General features: G+C 36.8%; 1 protein-coding gene across 2 annotated transcripts in view; it reads left to right on the top strand.

Moving 5' to 3' along the window:
• The window catches only part of LOC100778880 (queuine tRNA-ribosyltransferase subunit qtrtd1-like), a 29,643-nt gene extending 12,834 nt beyond the window's left edge, over positions 1-16,809 (top strand). Inside the window, exons 6-10 of one of the 2 annotated variants that reach the window (NM_001253977.3) lie at positions 7,863-7,914; positions 8,337-8,385; positions 8,482-8,616; positions 16,057-16,176; positions 16,279-16,809. In NM_001253977.3, the coding sequence (NP_001240906.1) occupies positions 7,863-7,914; positions 8,337-8,385; positions 8,482-8,616; positions 16,057-16,176; positions 16,279-16,414 (492 nt within the window). In that variant the 3' untranslated portion in view covers positions 16,415-16,809. The remainder of the gene's footprint in view (positions 1-7,862; positions 7,915-8,336; positions 8,386-8,481; positions 8,617-16,056; positions 16,177-16,278) is intronic. The other variant, NM_001414482.1, reaches the window with a different exon arrangement.
• Positions 16,810-17,879: the final 1,070 nt, after the last annotated feature.

Below are 17,879 nucleotides of genomic sequence, written 5' to 3'. Positions count from 1 at the left end.
AGTTGTCCAATATCTTTCATGTGGAAAATTGTATGCAGCAATTGTTTGATTGTAGTGATAGCCTCTTGATCTGAGCCAGTGATGATAATGTCATCTACATAAACAAGGAGGATCACAATTCCTTTCGCTCCTTTGTAGGAAGAGAGATGGATCATAGCTACTTTGGATGAAGGAAAAACCAAATAGTGTCGTGCTAAACTTTTCAAACCACACTCTTGGTGCCTGTTTTAATCCATACAAAGAACGTTTTAGCTTGCAAACAGTATTAGGTAATGGTGAGGACATACCAGTAGGAAGTTTGATGTAAACTTCTTCCTTGAGGTCACCATGAAGGAAGACATTTTTAACATCTAGCTGGTGAATTTGCCAAGATTCAGATGCACCAATGGCAATAATAGTCCTCGCAGTAGTCATCTTAGCCACTGGTGCAAAGGTGTCTTCATAGTTTAGGCCAAATTGTTGCTTATTTCCAAGAACAACCAATCTAGTCTTGTATCGATCTATTGATCCATTTGAACGCAACTTTATAGTGAATACAAATTTACTGCCAAGAGGTTTAATCGATGGAGGACATGGAACAATGTCCCATGTTTGATTTTCTTCTAGTGCAAGAAGTTCAGTTTCTATAGCATCCTGCCAACATTTATGCTCCATTGCCTGTTTATATGAAGAAGGAATATGAACAGATGCTAAGGTTGCTGTCAAAGATAAAGGTTAAGAAAAATCATACTTTTCCGGTGATTTACGAACACGAGTACTGCGACGTAAAGGAACTGGTTCTAGTTGAAGCGTTGAATCAGCAACCAGGTAATGATCGGGAGGGGGCCTTGGAGGGATTGAATGCTGAATTAGCGGAACAATCGAACGTCTTTGGTAAATCATGAAAGGAGGACGAGCTCGTTCTTCTGCAAAATTGTTAGAAAATAATGGCAAAACAGATTTTGATGTAGAAGAGTGAGTGTCTTGGTTATTAGTAAAAAAATATGTATCTTCTTGAAAAATGACATTTCTAGAAACTCGAATCCTATGTAAATGAGGATCATAGCATATGAAACCTTTTTGATGGGCTAAGTAACCAAGAAAAGCACATTTAACAGATTGAGCTGTGAGTTTAGTGCGTTCTGGTGGCTGAAGATGAACATAACAGACACAACCAAAGGTGCGGAGAGTGGAATAATTAGGTGGCTTACCAAATAACCTTAAGAAAGGGGAATCATTGTTTAAGACTTGAGAAGGCAGCCGATTAATAAGGTGGACAGCAGTTGAAAGAGCCTCACACCAAAAACGGGAGGGCACAAAGGAGTCCAACATTATGGTACGGACAACATCAAGAAGATGATGGTTTTTTCTTTTAGCTACCCCGTTTTGTTGGGGTGTGGAAGGGCAAGACCTTTGAGATAATATACCATTTTCCTGCAAGAACTCTTGAAACAAATGAGATGTATATTCCCCCCCATTGTCAGAACGCAGAGTTTTGATTTTTGATGAAAATTGAGTTTGAACATAGGCATGAAAGAATTTGAATGCAGAGAATGCTTCAGCTTTAGAACACAAAAAATAGACCCATGTAAAACGACTATAGTCATCAATAAAAGTGATAAAATATTTGTAATGTGCATGAGATATTACAGGTGCAATTCCCCATAAATCACTATGAATTATGTCAAAAGGCTGATTTACATTTGATTGATGAAATGGAAACGGTAGAATTTTACTTTTATCAAGTTTACAAAAATTGCAATCAAATTGAACAGCACTAAAAGATGGGGAATCTTTATTGCCAAGAACTCTGGATTTCATCAGTTCATGAAGTACTTTGGAATTTGGGTGACCAAGACGTTTATGCCATAATTAGAAATTATCAGTTGTAGAATTACAAGAAATAAAAGGCAGAAAAAAACATGGTGACAACGATGAATAAAGAGGAAAAAGACGTCCAACTTTAGGCCCCTTTGCGATCATCTTCCCTGAGTGTTGATCCTGCATAAGACAACCAGATTTTGAGAATTCAACTTTACAATCATTATCAACTAATTGTCCAACTGAAATAAGGTTACTGGTGAGATCAGGGGAAACATAAACATTGGTAAAAGATGAAGAAATATCACCAATTGCTATGATAGGTAAATTGTTTCCATCTGCAGTGTGTATTTGCAAATTACCAGAGTAATTTGTGACATTGGTAAGTGCAGCAACATTGTTGGTCATATGATTGGATGTGCCAGAGTCAAAATACCAAGGAGAGTTAGGTAAAGAAGCTTTACCTGAAAGACCCAAAGCAAAAAATGCTGAAACGATCATTTGTTGAACAATTTCAGGGGTTAAAGTTGGCACTGGAGCAAGCGGATTCTGATCCCTACAAACATGAGTAGTAGAAGATGAATCAGTTGCAGTGAAGGCAGTTTCATTTCTCCGTGGTGGTCTGATTCGACATTCTTTTATGACATGACCTTCTTTTTTGCAGTAATTGCAAAACTTTTTAGGACACTGGGAAACAAAATGTCCATGGCCTTTGCAGCAAAAACATTGGACTGTGTCCATGGCCTTGTACTGCATATTCCACAGGAAGGGATGTAGATTTATGTTGTTCCATGTTTGTCTGAGTGAGGAGACGTTGTTCTTCACGAAGTAGTTCATTTAGGCATTCATCCAAGGAGGGGACAATAGCTCAATTCATTAGGTTGGTTCGAATGCCCTCAAAATCAAATCTCAATTTCGTAAGAAATTGATCTCGTTTTGTGGTGTCATGAACATTTTGAACTGCAATTTGTCCTTCAGTTGACAAATCTTTATGGACAATGTCAGTATATTCAGCCCAAAGATTCAGGAAATGAGAATAAAAATCAGAAATTGAAAGACTATCCTGTTGAAAAATGGCAATTTCATGTTCAAGCTGAAACCTGCGAGCAGTGTTGTTTTGGTTATAAATTTTCTTCAAGTAGTCCCACATCTTTGCTGCAGTGTTGAAGGGTCTGAGATTGAGGATAATATTAGGCTCAACAGAGCCTATGATCCAAGTCATGACCTGTGCATCTTTCACCTCCCATTTGGTATGTGCCTCCTTGTGCGTAGTTTTGTCAGGAGCAGAATCAGTTCCGTCAACATGACCCCAAAGCTCCTTGCCTTTGACAAAGATCTTGAATTAGAATGCCCAGGTGGAGTAGTTCTTTCCATTAAGACGAACAAAGAAGACATCATATTTTTTAGTAGACATGATGCTGAGAAAGAAAGGATCACAGGAGGAGAAAAAACAAGAAACTCGAGAATCGTGAATAGTACCGAGTGAACAATGTTGCGTGAACAGTAAACTGGGACTCAAAGACTGGGACCGATGTGGAAATAAAAGGTTTGGATCGAAACCTAGACTGATACCATGTCAAACTTAGAGAAAATTAGGATGAAAGCTGTGTGCTCTCCTCTGGAGAATTCTCATTTAAATAATGTGATACAAGCTGATTTCTCGCCTTGAAGTTTGCTAAAAAATTATATATGGTAACCTACAGCTGTGCTAAGTAATTAAGGATATAATTACACAATTACAACTATACAATCATAAAAGATATAATGGTTTAAAGGGTTAATAAATCTGCACAATTAATGACAAATAATCTGGCTATCAATCTTATTGACAGAGTTTTCCCACAAGTCTCCTATATCTCTCAGGATCAGGGTAGATTTCACTTTGATCTGCCATGAGCTTCATATTAGGGTCCATAGGACTATCAACAGGTCTACAATTTTGCATGCCTGTTTCCTCTAGTATATCAAGAGTATACTTCCTCTGTGAGATTACAACATCATCTTCTGATTGAGCCACCTCAATACCAAGGAAGTACTTCAAATATCCCAGATCTTTGGTCTAGAAATGACTGAACAAGTGCTCTTTTAGCTGGACAATCTTAGTAGCATCATTTCCTATAATCACTATATCATCAACATAGACCATTAGATAAACACACTTTCCAGGAGATGTATGATAATAAAAAAACAGAATGATTTGCTTCACTGCTTTTCAACCCAAAAAGTTGGACAATACGACTAAATTTAGCAAACCAAGCTCGAGGAGATTGCTTCAACCCATAGAGAGATCGGTGTACCTTGCACACAAGACCATACCCCATGAGCAACAAATCCAGGGGGTTGCTATAAATTTTCTCCTCAAGATCACCATGAAGGAAGACATTTTTAATGTCAAGCTGTGGAGGGCCCAGGAACACATGACAGCCATAGTAAGAAACAAACGAACAATAGTGATTTTTGCTACAGGAGAAAATGTATCACAATAATCAAGGCCATAAATTTGAGTGTATCCCTTAGCTACTAACCGAGCCTTATGCCGATCAACCTCACCATTAGGCCCAACCTTAATAGTATAGACCCACCTGCAACCAACAGTTTTCTTGTCAGGAGGAAGAGGAACAAGTTCCCAAGTACCATTATGTTCAAGAGCCTGCATTTCATCAATCATGGTCTGTCGCCATCCAGGATGATCAAGTGCCTCATGAATATTGGTAGGAACAGTAAGAGAAGACAAAGAAAAAACAAAAGAAGAATATGAAGGAGATAACCGATGATAACTCAATAAATTATAAATACGATGAGGATTACGAGTAGATCGAGTACCTTTCCTGATGACAATAGGCCAATCTGAATCAGAGTGATGAGAAGAAGTGGAGGAATAAGGATCCATGGTTTGAGGATCTGTTGGAGGAGGATGGGAATCACGAGGAGAAGATTCAGGCACTGTAGAACCAATTTTCCGTGTCCTGCATTGATATGTAATAAGAGGTGGAGGAACAACTTCAGTTGAACTTGGTGGAGGAGATGGGATTGCACTAACATTTTGACTGGGAGTACCTAGTGGACAAGGATATGGAACTGGAAGGACTTGCTGGAGAGAAGAAGGATAGTCCAAGGAAGGTGAGAAGAAGGGTTTGTCCTAAAAAAAGGTTACATCAGCAAACATATAGTATCGTCTCGTGGTTGGAGAATAACATTTGTAACCCTTTTGAAGACGGGAATAAGCCAAAAAGACACACTTGATGGCCTTAGCAGAGAGTTTGTTTGAACTAGGAGAGAGATCATGAACAAAACAAATACAACCAAATACTCTAGGAGAAACATGATATAATGGATCATGAGGAAAAATAATGGAATGAGGGATTTGGTTTTCAAGAGAAGAAGAAGGCATTCTGTTTATTAGGAAACAAGCAGTAAGAACTGTATCCCCCAATGTTGTGTAGGAACATTGGTGTTTAACATTAGGGAACGTGTAGTTTCAAGGAGATGATGATTCTTTCTCTCTGCTATGCCATTTTGTTGTGGTGTATGAGGACATGTAGACTGATGTAAAATACCTTTTGAGGATAAAAATGAGGACAAATCATGAGAAAAATAATCTTTAGCATTATCACTTCTGAAAATCTTAATGGTTTTTTCAAATTGGTTCTCAATTTCATTCAAGAAAGACATGAATATAGACAAAAGTTCAGATCTGTCCTTTATTAGATATACCCAAGTACATCTGGAGAATTCATCAATAAATGTTGCAAAATATCTAAAACCAAAAGATGTGACACGACTTGGTCCCCAAATATCAGAATGAATGGTAGAGAAAGCCGAGTTACATCTTTGTGTAGTTTGGGGAAATGATGATCTAACATGTTTTCTTGGTTGACAAGATTTACATTCTAAGACTCGAACATTCTTAAGACTAGGAATCATCATTTTCAACTTGGATAGACTTGGATGACCCAGACGATCATGCAAAAATTTGGGTTCTGAAGTTGCAAAACATGACACAGGAAAGTTGGATTCTAAGTAGTAGAGTCCTCATGATTCACGTCCTTTTCCAATCAGACGACGCATACCATGTTCCTGAATAACAAAAGAATTAGCATTAAAGGTTATTGAATAATTTAACGAATGAGTCAACTGACTTAAAGAAATTAGGTTATAGGGACAATGAGGAATAAATAATACAGAGTTCAACTTTAATGAAGAAGACAAAGAAACTTGACCAATTCCTTAAGATGCAACTTTGGACCCATTAGCTACAGTAACAAAGTAAGGAGTTTTTGGAAAAGACATGGATGAAAAGGATGATTTGTTACCAGAGATATGATCAGAGGCACCTGAATCAAGTATCCAAGGACTAGAACCTTCCATAGATTGAGAAATACATGTTGTTAAAATACATGGTATGGAGGAAGATTATGCTTGGTTGCTGGATTTTTCAGATTTGAGCCGCAAATATTCCTGGTACTCCTCATCAAAGAACTTAGACTCTGACTTTTCAGCTTTAGAAACATGGGCTACTTTATTAGGAAAACCATGTAAGGAATAACAATTTTCTTGTGTGTGACCCATCCTCTTGCAATAGGTGCATTGAGGACGTCCACTCCTTCCACTACGGCCTCCTTTATTGTTGCGACCTCCTCCTCTTCCACGAGGTGCAGTCATGTCTGATGTTTCCACGACTTCCGCTAAGTTTTCATCTTTCAACGCATGAGGCACACAAAGGAGTCTAGTGATGAGGGAGTCCATTGACGGAACTTGATCACCAACAAGAACTTGATCACACACATGATCAAAATCTGAATGTAGACTTCTCAAAATCAGAACCATGTAAAACTTGTAAATAGGATTCCTATTTACTTCCTCAAACAAATCCGCGACAATAAACCTCTTTAGCTCTTCCACTGCCGCTCGGGCTTTACCTATATGTGCAATCATATCATGGCTGGTTTGTTTGAGAGCAGTAACTTTTTGGGTTGCATCAAACAGACTTTGAATGTCGTTTGCAAATATCTCTTGGGCCTTCTTCCAAAAAGAGCAACATGTTTTGAATGATCTAATGATTTCCAAAACATCCGACTCCACAGATTGCCATAGCACAACACACAATTGAAAATCAAGTTTTTCCCACTCAGCTTTCTTGTCGTTTGGGACAGCACTAACTCCCCTTTCCAAGTGGTCATAATGTCCTTGGCTAAGAAACCACAATTCCACTGAAGCTGACCAAGATAGGTAATTTTTCCAGTTGAGTTTTGCAGTAGTGATAGTGGGCGTTCCAGAAAAGGAGAAAACCGGGCCAGAAGCAGCCATTTCTGATCAAATAGACAAAACCCTAATAGAGAAAAAGGGAAGAAACACAAGGCTAACACATTCCGAGTGTCAACACTGAAAAACAAAGGCTGAAACGAACTCAGGACTGGCCGCACCCAACACTGGTCTCGCCAGAAAATTTGGCAGCGGCAGTGGTGGTGGACGGCAGCCGGAGGAGCTGGCTCTGATGCCAACTTAGAATTTGAATTCTGTGTGGAAAATCTCACACACCACACTTTGATTGCTTTCAAAATAAACATATATATAGAGTACAAAGAGAATGAGAGGGACAGCTGTTCACAATGACACACACAGCTGCCCTCTCTGCATAAAGCTGAAACATGAAAGCTATTATACACCAAATTACACACACATTCAACAATAACCTCAAGGGTTGCTTCAAATATAGCTTATAAAGCTTGGACAGTCCCCACCTTGCAAATCAATTTTATGAAGTTGAGTTAAACCTTAAGTCCAAATTCTAAGAGTTGATTTTAAGAAATTGTAGTTGGTTGTTGTACCTCTCCATTTCTTTCTTACTACATTCATTATGAATGTTTTTAGTGTTATATGATACAAATTTCCTTTGATTAACAAATCTCCTAAATGAGGAAATTATGAAATAGAGAAATAATAATAAATGTATATTAATCACATAATCAACTGATATAGAACCATTCGTGTCATTGCACAGCTTAAGTTTTTGGTGAAAGTTGTAACTTTTGATATCATAAAGTGGCCTTATTTATTCTCAGGATCTCTTGCCAGATGAAAAGCCACGCATGATCAGTGGGCTTGGACTCCCGGGTACACATGGTCTAACTATTTAATATTTGTATTCATTGGCATCCTGCTTTGCTCAATAGATGTGTTTTTCCTTGTTTTCATTGCTATATGGTTATCTTTTCCTCTTCTCTTGCAGTTTTTTTTCTTATTATAATGAATATTGAGTTCATTGACCTCAATTGTTCTACATATTTGGCTGATGATTAGATGATTATGTTGAGAACTGCTACACAATCATGAAAACAAAGTCATTAAGACTGTTAAATTATAGATGTTGATTCAATTGACTAGACATGAAGTTGATAAAAACTCATCGTGATTGTTCTATTCACTCGTGTGCTCAGCTAATCTATAGAACTTGTCTTGGATCTTAAAATGGATTGTTTCTTGATTAAGTTGGAATACAAATTTATTGTACATAAAAATTGATTTTAACTTTACAGAGGAGATCTTGGAGGGCATTGATGCTGGGATTGATCTTTTTGATTCAACGTTGGTAGCTAATTCCAATTTCCATTTGCTCAATATCCCTATTCTCGTTAATGTATTTTGTGATGGAATTTGGATGGTTTCCGTGATGGTTCATAGGTACATCTATTCCCTCACACTTGGAGGATTTGCACTAACGTTTTCACTAGACAAGGGTGGGAATCAATATAATTTTCAGAAAAGCCAGATTGGAAGTGACTTGACTAAAATTAATTTGAGAGCAAAAGTTTACAGGTAATAGGATCATTTTAATTGCTTTCTAAATTTTACACATTCAATTAGCAATGAAATCTTTGTTAGTTGGTTAAAACAGATTTCAGTAAACTTGGATGTAAATGGATGCTATATAGTTGTTGTTTCAGTCAATCTAATTTTGTTAAGGATTTTTCTGGTGTATGCAGTAGTCTTTTTTGTCTAAATTAATTCTGTTCACTCATTTTTTCATTTCGTCTTTAGTGAGTTGCTTGAGTATTATCAAAACATTCAATATATGAAGAGCTTCTGTATCATCACAACATAATTTCATCTATTAGATATCTCCAAACTTCAATTTTTGAAGATGCTTTTTTTTAATCCAAATGAGTTCACAAGTAGCTATATCCATAGCCCCGTACTATGCTTCTGCACTAGATCGTGCAACTTTTTTGTTTTTTTATTTTTCCTAGAGACAATATTTCCTCCCATAGAAACAAAACATCCATCCTGAAGTAGAACGTTTGGCAATAGGTGAATTTGCTCAATTTGAGTGTTTCCTTTATTTTCATAGAGAAGCCCTTGTCTCGCAATGGTCGAGTTTACCTAATTTGCATCATAATATCCAACAGTTTGAGTGTTTCCTTTGTCTTCATAGAGAAGCCCTTGTCTAGCAATAGGCGAGTTTACCCAATTTGCATCATAATATCCAACAATTTGAGTGTTTCCTTTGTCTTCATAGAGAAGGCCTGGTTACCATTTTACAGATTTGGTTAGATTGTTTTTTTGGGCTCTTTGCCTTGTACAGACATTGATGTTTTCTTCTTTATTTTTCTTTATCGTTAATATTATTTTGGGTTTGCAGGGTAGATGATTAGTAGTCTCCTAGGTGCCAACCTAGTTGGGATTTATGGGGCTGCTTTGATGCTCTTGCTCTCCTAGTTTTATAAAAAAATTAGAGAAGGCCTGGTCCTGGTGCCCTTTTAATACACCTTAGAATTCATACCAATGCATTCCAATGTTCAATATGAGGTGATCACATAAATTGGTTTATTACCCCAACTATAAAGGAAATGTTTGGTCTAGTAATAGTGAGGTAGATAAGAATTGAATGATTGGCTGGAACTACCAAAGCCTGCATTTCATCAATCATGGCTTGTCGTCATCTCGGATGATCAAGTGCTTCAAAAAGATTTTTAGGAAGAGAAACACAAGATATAGAGGAAACAAAAGAATAGTACGAAGAAGAAAGACGATGATAACTTAAGAAGTTATAAATAGGATAAGGATTACTTGTAGACCGAGTACCTTTCGTAAGAGCAATGGGCAAGTCAAGATTCTCTTCGGGTAGGTCCATGGTTGGGTTGTTTGCTAGAGTAGGACATGATTCAGCTGGTCTTTCATTACCTTCAAGTTCTACGTCAGGAATTTGAGGACGACGTCGATATACAATGGGTGATCTTTGAGTCTGCTCAAGTGGAAGATTGTTAGGAATATCTATGGTAGAATCTGCAGTTGACTCTGATTCCTGCAAAGAAGGTGATGGACCAAGATAGGGAGTAGGAAAAACTTCTTGAAGAGTATTGGACTCAACCATGGAGGGAGAAAAATATGGTTTTTCTTCAAAAAAAAGTTACATCTGCTGAGATATAATAATGATTGTGAACAGGAGAGTAACATCGGTAACCTTTTTGTAATCTGGAATATCCAAGGAAAACACATTTGATGGCCCGAGCAGTAAGCTTATCAAGACCTGGAGACAAGTTATGAACAAATTAGGTGCATCCAAAAATACGTGGATCAACATGAAATAACGGTTCTTTAGGAAACAAAATGGAATGTGATATTTTATTTTTAACAAAGGAAGAAGGCATCCGATTTATAAAAAAACAGCCTGTCAAAACTGCATCACCTTAATGCCGGACAGGTACATTGGCATGAAGTAATAATAATGTCCGAGCAGTCTCAACAAGATGCCTATTCTTCCTTTCGGCAATGTCATTCTATTGAGGAGTATGAGGACAAAAGGACTGATGGAGAATGCCCTGCGTTGACAAAAAAGAAGAAATAACAGAAGAAAGGTATTTTTTCGCATTATCACTCATAAGGATCTTAATTGTCTTACCAAACTAAGTTTTAATTTCATTAACAAAAGAAGTAAGAATGGACAAAATTTCAGATCGTTCTTTCATTAAGAAAACCCAAGTACATCGAGAATATTCATCAATGAAAGTAACGAAATATCTATAACCCATAGACGAAACACGACTAGGACCCCATATATAAGAGTGAATAACCGAAAAAGGGGAATCAACACGACTTTCAACATGCCTAAAAGAAGAATGAACATGCTTTCCTAGTTGACATGACTCACAAAATAGGTCCTTTATTTTTTCAAGACTCGGAACCATTATTTTTTATTTAGATAAATGTGGGTGTCCCAAACGTTCATGGAGGAGCTTTGGTGATGTGGCAACACTGCAAACCCAAGAAAGATTAGGCTTGAGATAGTAAAGACCATGAGATTCATGTCCTACGCCAATCGTCCGACCCGTATCACGTTCCTGTATGACAAAGGAGTTAGCATCAAATGTTACTGAACAATTATGAGAACGAGTAAGCTGACTAAGAGATATTATATTGAAAGGACAATTAGGTATGAGCAAAACAGAGTTTAAAGACAAAGAAGTGGGTGATACATGGCCGATTCCTGTTGTTGCAACTCTAGAACCATCGGCTAAAGTAATGAAATGAGGAATTTTAGGAGAGAGAGATGAGAATAAAGAACTATTACCAACAATATGATCAGAAGCACCTGGATCAATTATCCATGGACTTTGATTATTACCAGACTGGGAAATGCAGGCGGTGGAGTTATGACCACTTATGGTAGATGATGTTAGAGATTCCTTGGCAGCTTTTAGCTGGAGATACTTTTCATAGTCAGCCTTCGAAAACTTTATCTTGGATGTTTCAGACTTTGAAATATTCATCGATTTTTTGGGGAATCTGTGAATAGAATAACAAGTGTCTTGTGTGTGGCCCACTTTCTTATAGTAAGAACATTGAGGGCGACCTCCTCTTTCAGCTCATCCTTCTCGGTTTCCACGACCCCCTCGTCCCCTTCGATTAGATACCATGGCAAAAGTTTCAATACTGTCAACTGAATTTCCTCCTATTTTTGGTTAGGGGACTCAAAGGAACTGAGTAATTAAATTCTCTAGAGAAGGAATTTCTTGGCCAGTTAAGACTTGGTCACGAATATGATCAAAATGTAGATGCATCCCATGTAGTACAAACACCATATATAGATTATCAAGTTTCATCTTTATGTCTTCAAGTTTATCGGTTTCCAATGATAATTTTAACTCCACTATAGATTGGGCTTTTGAAACATAGGCAACCATGTCATGATCCGTTTGTTTAAGAGTGGTCAATTTCTGAGCAGCATCATACGATTGTTGAATGTCATTAGCAAAAACACTTTGTACCTTTTTCCAGAAAGAATAACAAGTTTTGAAGGCTCTGAAATTTGTCAATATAGTTGGCTCAACAGACTCTCACAAGAGAGCACAAAGCTGATAATCAAATTTCTTCCATTGCTCGCATTTGTCTACTGAAATATTTTCTGAGGATTACTCTAGATGTTCATGATAACCTTGGCCAAGAAAACAGAGGCTGACCATGCTAAATAATTTTTTTCATTCAATTTTTCTGAAGTGATTGTTGGTGTTCCAGAGATAGAGAAGGCAGGACCATCAGTTTTCTGAGAGTCCAAAGTCATTTCAGCACTTTTCAAAAAGTTGTCTAATCGAATAACTGATCACCTAGGAAGGAAGAGGAGAGGCTGGCGATTTTTGGTGAGGGTGACCAAGGCAGCCTTGGATAGCGGGCAGGTCGGTGGAAGGGACTTTTGGATATTGAGGTTTCTGTTTGGACAAAGGGACAAAGACGAGATTTTAGGTTCTACTGACCAGATGCAGAAACTTTTAAAGAACAAACGAGGTAGCTCTAGATACCATATTGAACAGACTAGAGATTGTGAAATGCTTGAGTGCTTAACCCACTCAGCTGATCTATATTTATATAGACTTAGGGAGTAAATACAATTTGAAATTTATAAGAATATTAATGAAGTTCTAGTACCTATGTACATGCATGTGAATTCCTAGATACATGAATATGTAATTTACTAGGTACATTAATAACTATTCTTTGTTGGAACAAGTACCCATACAATGTGTGTAATTCCAACACTTGGAACAAGTATCCATACAATGTGTGTATTTCCAACAATTCCAAAGGTGGCAGATCCACAAGGGCTAAATGATTACCGTCCAATCTCCTTAGTTGGTTGCATGTACAAGATTGTAGCAAAAATCTTGTCTAGAAGGGTAAAAAAGGTTCTGCATTAGGTGATTGATTGGCGTCAAAGTGCATTTTTGGAAGGTAGGCATTTGCTTCATTGTGTGCTGATTGCGAACAAAGCAATTGAGGAGGCCCGGAGGAGTAGGAGGAAGTGTCTTATGCTTAAGGTCGACTACGAGAAGGCATATGACTCTGTACAATGGGGGTTTCTTTTCTACATAATGAGGTGCATGGGCTTTTGTCAGAAATGGAAATCCTAGATTGAGGGTTGCTTGAAATCTAGTTCGATATCTGTTCTGGTCAACAGAAGTACTATAGATCAGTTTATCCCTCAAAGGGGATTGCGTCAGGGGGATCCTCTAGCCCCATTTCTCTTTATTATAGTAGCAAAGGGACTAGCAAGGCTTATGAGGGAGGCAGAGAAGAAGGGTATGTATGCTGGTTTTCTGGTGGTGAAGGATAAGATGGAGGTAGACTTCTTCAATATGCAAATGACATTGTGTGTTTTGGAGATGCAACAGTGTTGAATGTCCTTACAATCAAAGCCATGTTGAGGGGGTTTGAATTAGTATTGGGACTGCAAATAAATTTCAATAAGAGAAAGTTTGGGACATTTGGAGTTTCAGTGGCGTGGGTGCAGAATTCAGCCACAATCCTTAATTGCATGCTCTTTGTGTTTTTGTTTGTTTATTTGGGTTTACCGATAGAGGCTAACCCAAGAAGAGCAGAAACTTGGGAATCGATTGTGGTAAAATTTCAAAGGAAGCTTTCTAAATGGAGGCAAAGACACTTGTCATTTGGTGGAAGGGTTTGCTTGATAAAATCAGTGCTCAACTCAATTCTAATCTTCTATTTCTCCTTCTTTAAGATTCCTAAGGTCATAGAGATATTGGTAAGGTTGCAAAGGAGGTTTCTATGGGACGAGAGGGTGGATGAGATCAAGAGTGCGTGGGTGAAGTGGGAAACGGTATGCCTACTAAAATCCCATGGAGATTTGCAAGTTAGGGATTTGGAATTATTTAATAGGGCACTGCTAGGGAAGTGGAAATGGAGCCTGCTTCAGGAGGATGATTCTCTTTAGAATGGAATTTTGGTTTCTAAGTATGGGGTTGGAGAGGGCTAGATGTGGAGAGGGTCAACCAACAGGAATCACTATGGTGGAGGGATTTAAAGAAGTCATGTGGTGCCTCGACGATTGGGGAGTGGTTCAATAAAGGCATGAACCTAAATATTGGATGTGGGAGTAGGTGAATTTTTGGACTGATAAATGGAGTGGTTCCCGTGCCTTTTTGTCTTATTTGAACACCAAAACTGCAAAGTGGTGCAGATGGGCTTTGTGGGGGGATCTTCTCAATGTGATTTGTCCTCACTCACTTTTTGGAAAACTTTCCGGAAGGTCACTCATCCCACAACTATTCCAAGTCAAACACGCTTAACTATGAAATTCTTAAGTGATGAACTATAAAATAGTAAATACATCTTGTTGTTATTATTAGTATCAATTAATTATTTTAAATCATCCTCGGTTGTACAGTCTCATACTTGCACAGCCTTTGAATCCCTCTCATCCTGGTGGGATTCAATCGGGGTGTTACATGCCCACTAGCTTCTATCTGGTTTGTCCTCAAACCACACCGTATTGGGAGAAAGGTTTGCACTGATATCATTTGTAACATTCCTAATTGTCGACTGTTCGACGGCTCGTACTCTACGGTACTTAATACTATGGCATTTCACTCAACATCCTTATTAATCAATCCCTTCATAGATGCCCTTTACGAGACCTCAAAAATCAGCGCTAGCTGCTTTTAGGATTAACGATTGACCTCACAAACCAACATAAAACTTTTTAGTGTACTTTGTCTTCACTCACATGTTTTCCAGGAAACTTCCCAGAAGGTCACCCATCACACAACTATTGCAAGTCAAGCACATTTAGCTATGGAGTTCTTAAGTGATGAACTACTGAAAAGTAGATACATCTTATTGATTCAATCAGAGTGTTACAAAAACCATGTCTAAACTACACAACGCAGTGTGTTTTATAAGGGTCAAATGTGATAAATACAAATACAAATAAATATAGGAGAATTTGTTCCTATAAACATCATATGATATGCCTACAAATTAAATCTGTACACTAATTACAAAGATCCTTATCAAATTAACAAGACTCCCCTTTATGACGGAGCTTATAAATCATAATGCACCAAACTTGTTAGTTGTTACATATATAACTGATTCGAGGACCACTTAGGGATTTGGTGAAGACATCTGTTAAATGTCAATTGATCATTGAAGTTGACAAAGCTAGGGCCTAGTGGTGATGTCTTCTGATTCGATCTTCTCCCTAACAAAATGACAATTTATCTCAATATGTTTGGTTCTCGTAGAAAACTGGTTAGAGGCAATATATAATGCGGCTTGATTATCACAAATTAGTGTCATTTGCATAGTATCTTCAAATTGAAGCTGCTTGCGTAATTGTTTGAACCAAATGAGTTGGCAAATTAGTGCCATGGCCCTGTATTCAACTTTAGTACGGGACCTTGTCACAACATTATGTTTTTTGCTATTCCAAGATATCAACTTTCCTCTAATAAGCACACAATACCTACAAGTGGGTCGCTTGTGAATAGCAGAACCTGCCCAATCAACGTCTAAGTAACCAACTATCTGAGTATGTTCTCTGTCCTCATAAGTGAGACCTTTTCCTGGAGCACTTCAATGTATTTTAGGATTTGTATCACACATCTCAATGGTCTTAACAAGTAGAATTTAAGAATTTTCTTACCACACTAACTGCAAAAGAAATGTCAGAATCTAATAGTGATTTATAAATTTGATCTTTGGATTCATAGGAATGTTAACCGACTTGGCATTCAACAAACCTGTCTCTTGAAGAATATCATGTGCATATGGTATTGATATTAGTAGATATTCCAACAAAACATTGATTGAAAATGAAATAAACTGAACACTATCTTGCTCTTTAAAATATTCCAGCATATAGTATTGATATTAGGAGATATTACAACAAAAACATATTGATTTAAAATGAAATAAAATGAGCACTGCCTTATTTACTCATTCATCTGCTTGTGTTTCATGCAGGAAAGATATGTCACCCATTTTAGGAAACTGCATCTGCTATACATGCCAGAATCATACTAAAGCATACATCAATCACCTATTTAATGTTCATGAAATGCTGGCACAGATTCTGTTAGAAATGTATGAATTTCTTCACTTAAAATTAATGAAGAATGCTTTTACAAATAACTAATACTTATATTAATAAAGCATGCAAGTATTAATTTATACTGAATTTTGCAGCCATAATACACACCACTACTTGACGTTCTTTCATGTAATAAGAGAATCAATAAAGGATGGAAGGTTTGAGAAATTTAGACAGACATTCATCGAGAGCAGGCGTGCCCATCAGGAAAGGGAAGCTGTTTGTGCTTGAGGTCATATAAGCTTAGGTGTATTCATCTGGGTTTTAACTTGGATTTCTATGAAGCGCGAACCAAGTATTGTACAAAAAGACTTCAATTTTAGTTGTGTAAACTGGTTCGTTTAAATGCCAATAGATACAATTTATTTGATTGCAGAGTGTTATCTTAACTATTACTTTTTAACTAAAGATGCTAACATTACTCATCTTACGGAGAACAAGTATCATATGACCTATATACGTAGTATGAGGCTTGACTTAGGGTGGCAAAATGGATGGATTGGATAAATCTCATTTGTATGTTAATGGATTGAATCAAAATAATCTATTTGGATCCGTTAAAAAAGGGTGATGCTAGGTTCATCTAGCATTATCGTTGGTGCACCCAACATTTTATCAAAAATGTCAAAAATGTCCCTCTTCTATCTTTCTTAAAAAGTTGGGTGAGCGTGAGTAAATCATATGGATCAAATTGATCTGTATGTGTAATATTAACATACAGATCAACTTGATCCGTATAAGCTTTATAGATCAACTTGATCTGTATGGTTTACTAACTCACCTAACTTTACAGATCAACATGATCCGTAGGACTCATGGATTAACTTGATCCATATGACTCATATGAATCAATTTGAGTGAAAGATATTTTTGACTCATATGGATCACCCATTAAAAAATTATGTAAAAAATTTGATCCAATCCAATCCATTATATAAAAATTTATTTGATCTATTCATTAACATTATTTTCATGGATATATATAATCCATCTACCAAAATAAAATATTTTAAAACTTAATTATCTTTAATTTAAAAATAATATATTTTAAAAATTTTATAATACTTTATAAAATAATAACCTCGGCCAAAAATGGCCTACACGATTATTAGCCGACCTTGACCCGAGGTTAATTTTTGGTTGAAATCGATTTCAATTATTCTTCAGTTGACGTTGGTCAAGGTTTTTTTTGGCCAACAATGACCTGAGTTGTTTTTCATTGATGTTGGCCAAGGTTTTTTTAAGTTAGAATGTTTTTTTGTATAACATAGGTCAAGGTTGTTTTTTGGTCTATGTTAGGATTTTTTTTCGACTAATGTTGATCAAGGTTATTTTTTGTTGATATTTGCCATTGATATTTTTTTGTTGATGTTATCTAAGTTTTTTCTGTAGACATCGACCAGTGCTGATTGGATGATTGACAACAACTATTGATATTTTTTGGTCGACATCATATGTGACACCCCTACCCCGAGTAAAAGATCCTAATTTTGTTCAAGTCCAAAAGAAAAAAAAATAAAAAAAGAAAAAAAGACCTATTATAATATTAATAATAATAAAAGAGAAGAAAAGAAAATAAAAAAACCAAAAAAATGAAAGAGCAAAAAAAAGCAAGGAAAAAAAAGTGAAAAAAAAGAAAAAATGTGGAAAAAAAAGATGAATGAGGAAAAAAAAAGAGAAAAAAAAGAAAGACAAA

Source organism: Glycine max, chromosome 13 (genome assembly GCF_000004515.6).
Source record: "Glycine max cultivar Williams 82 chromosome 13, Glycine_max_v4.0, whole genome shotgun sequence".
Lineage (NCBI taxonomy): Eukaryota > Viridiplantae > Streptophyta > Magnoliopsida > Fabales > Fabaceae > Glycine > Glycine max.
The sequence above is the reverse complement of the archived record's forward strand: the minus strand, read 5'-3'. Positions and strand labels throughout refer to the sequence as shown.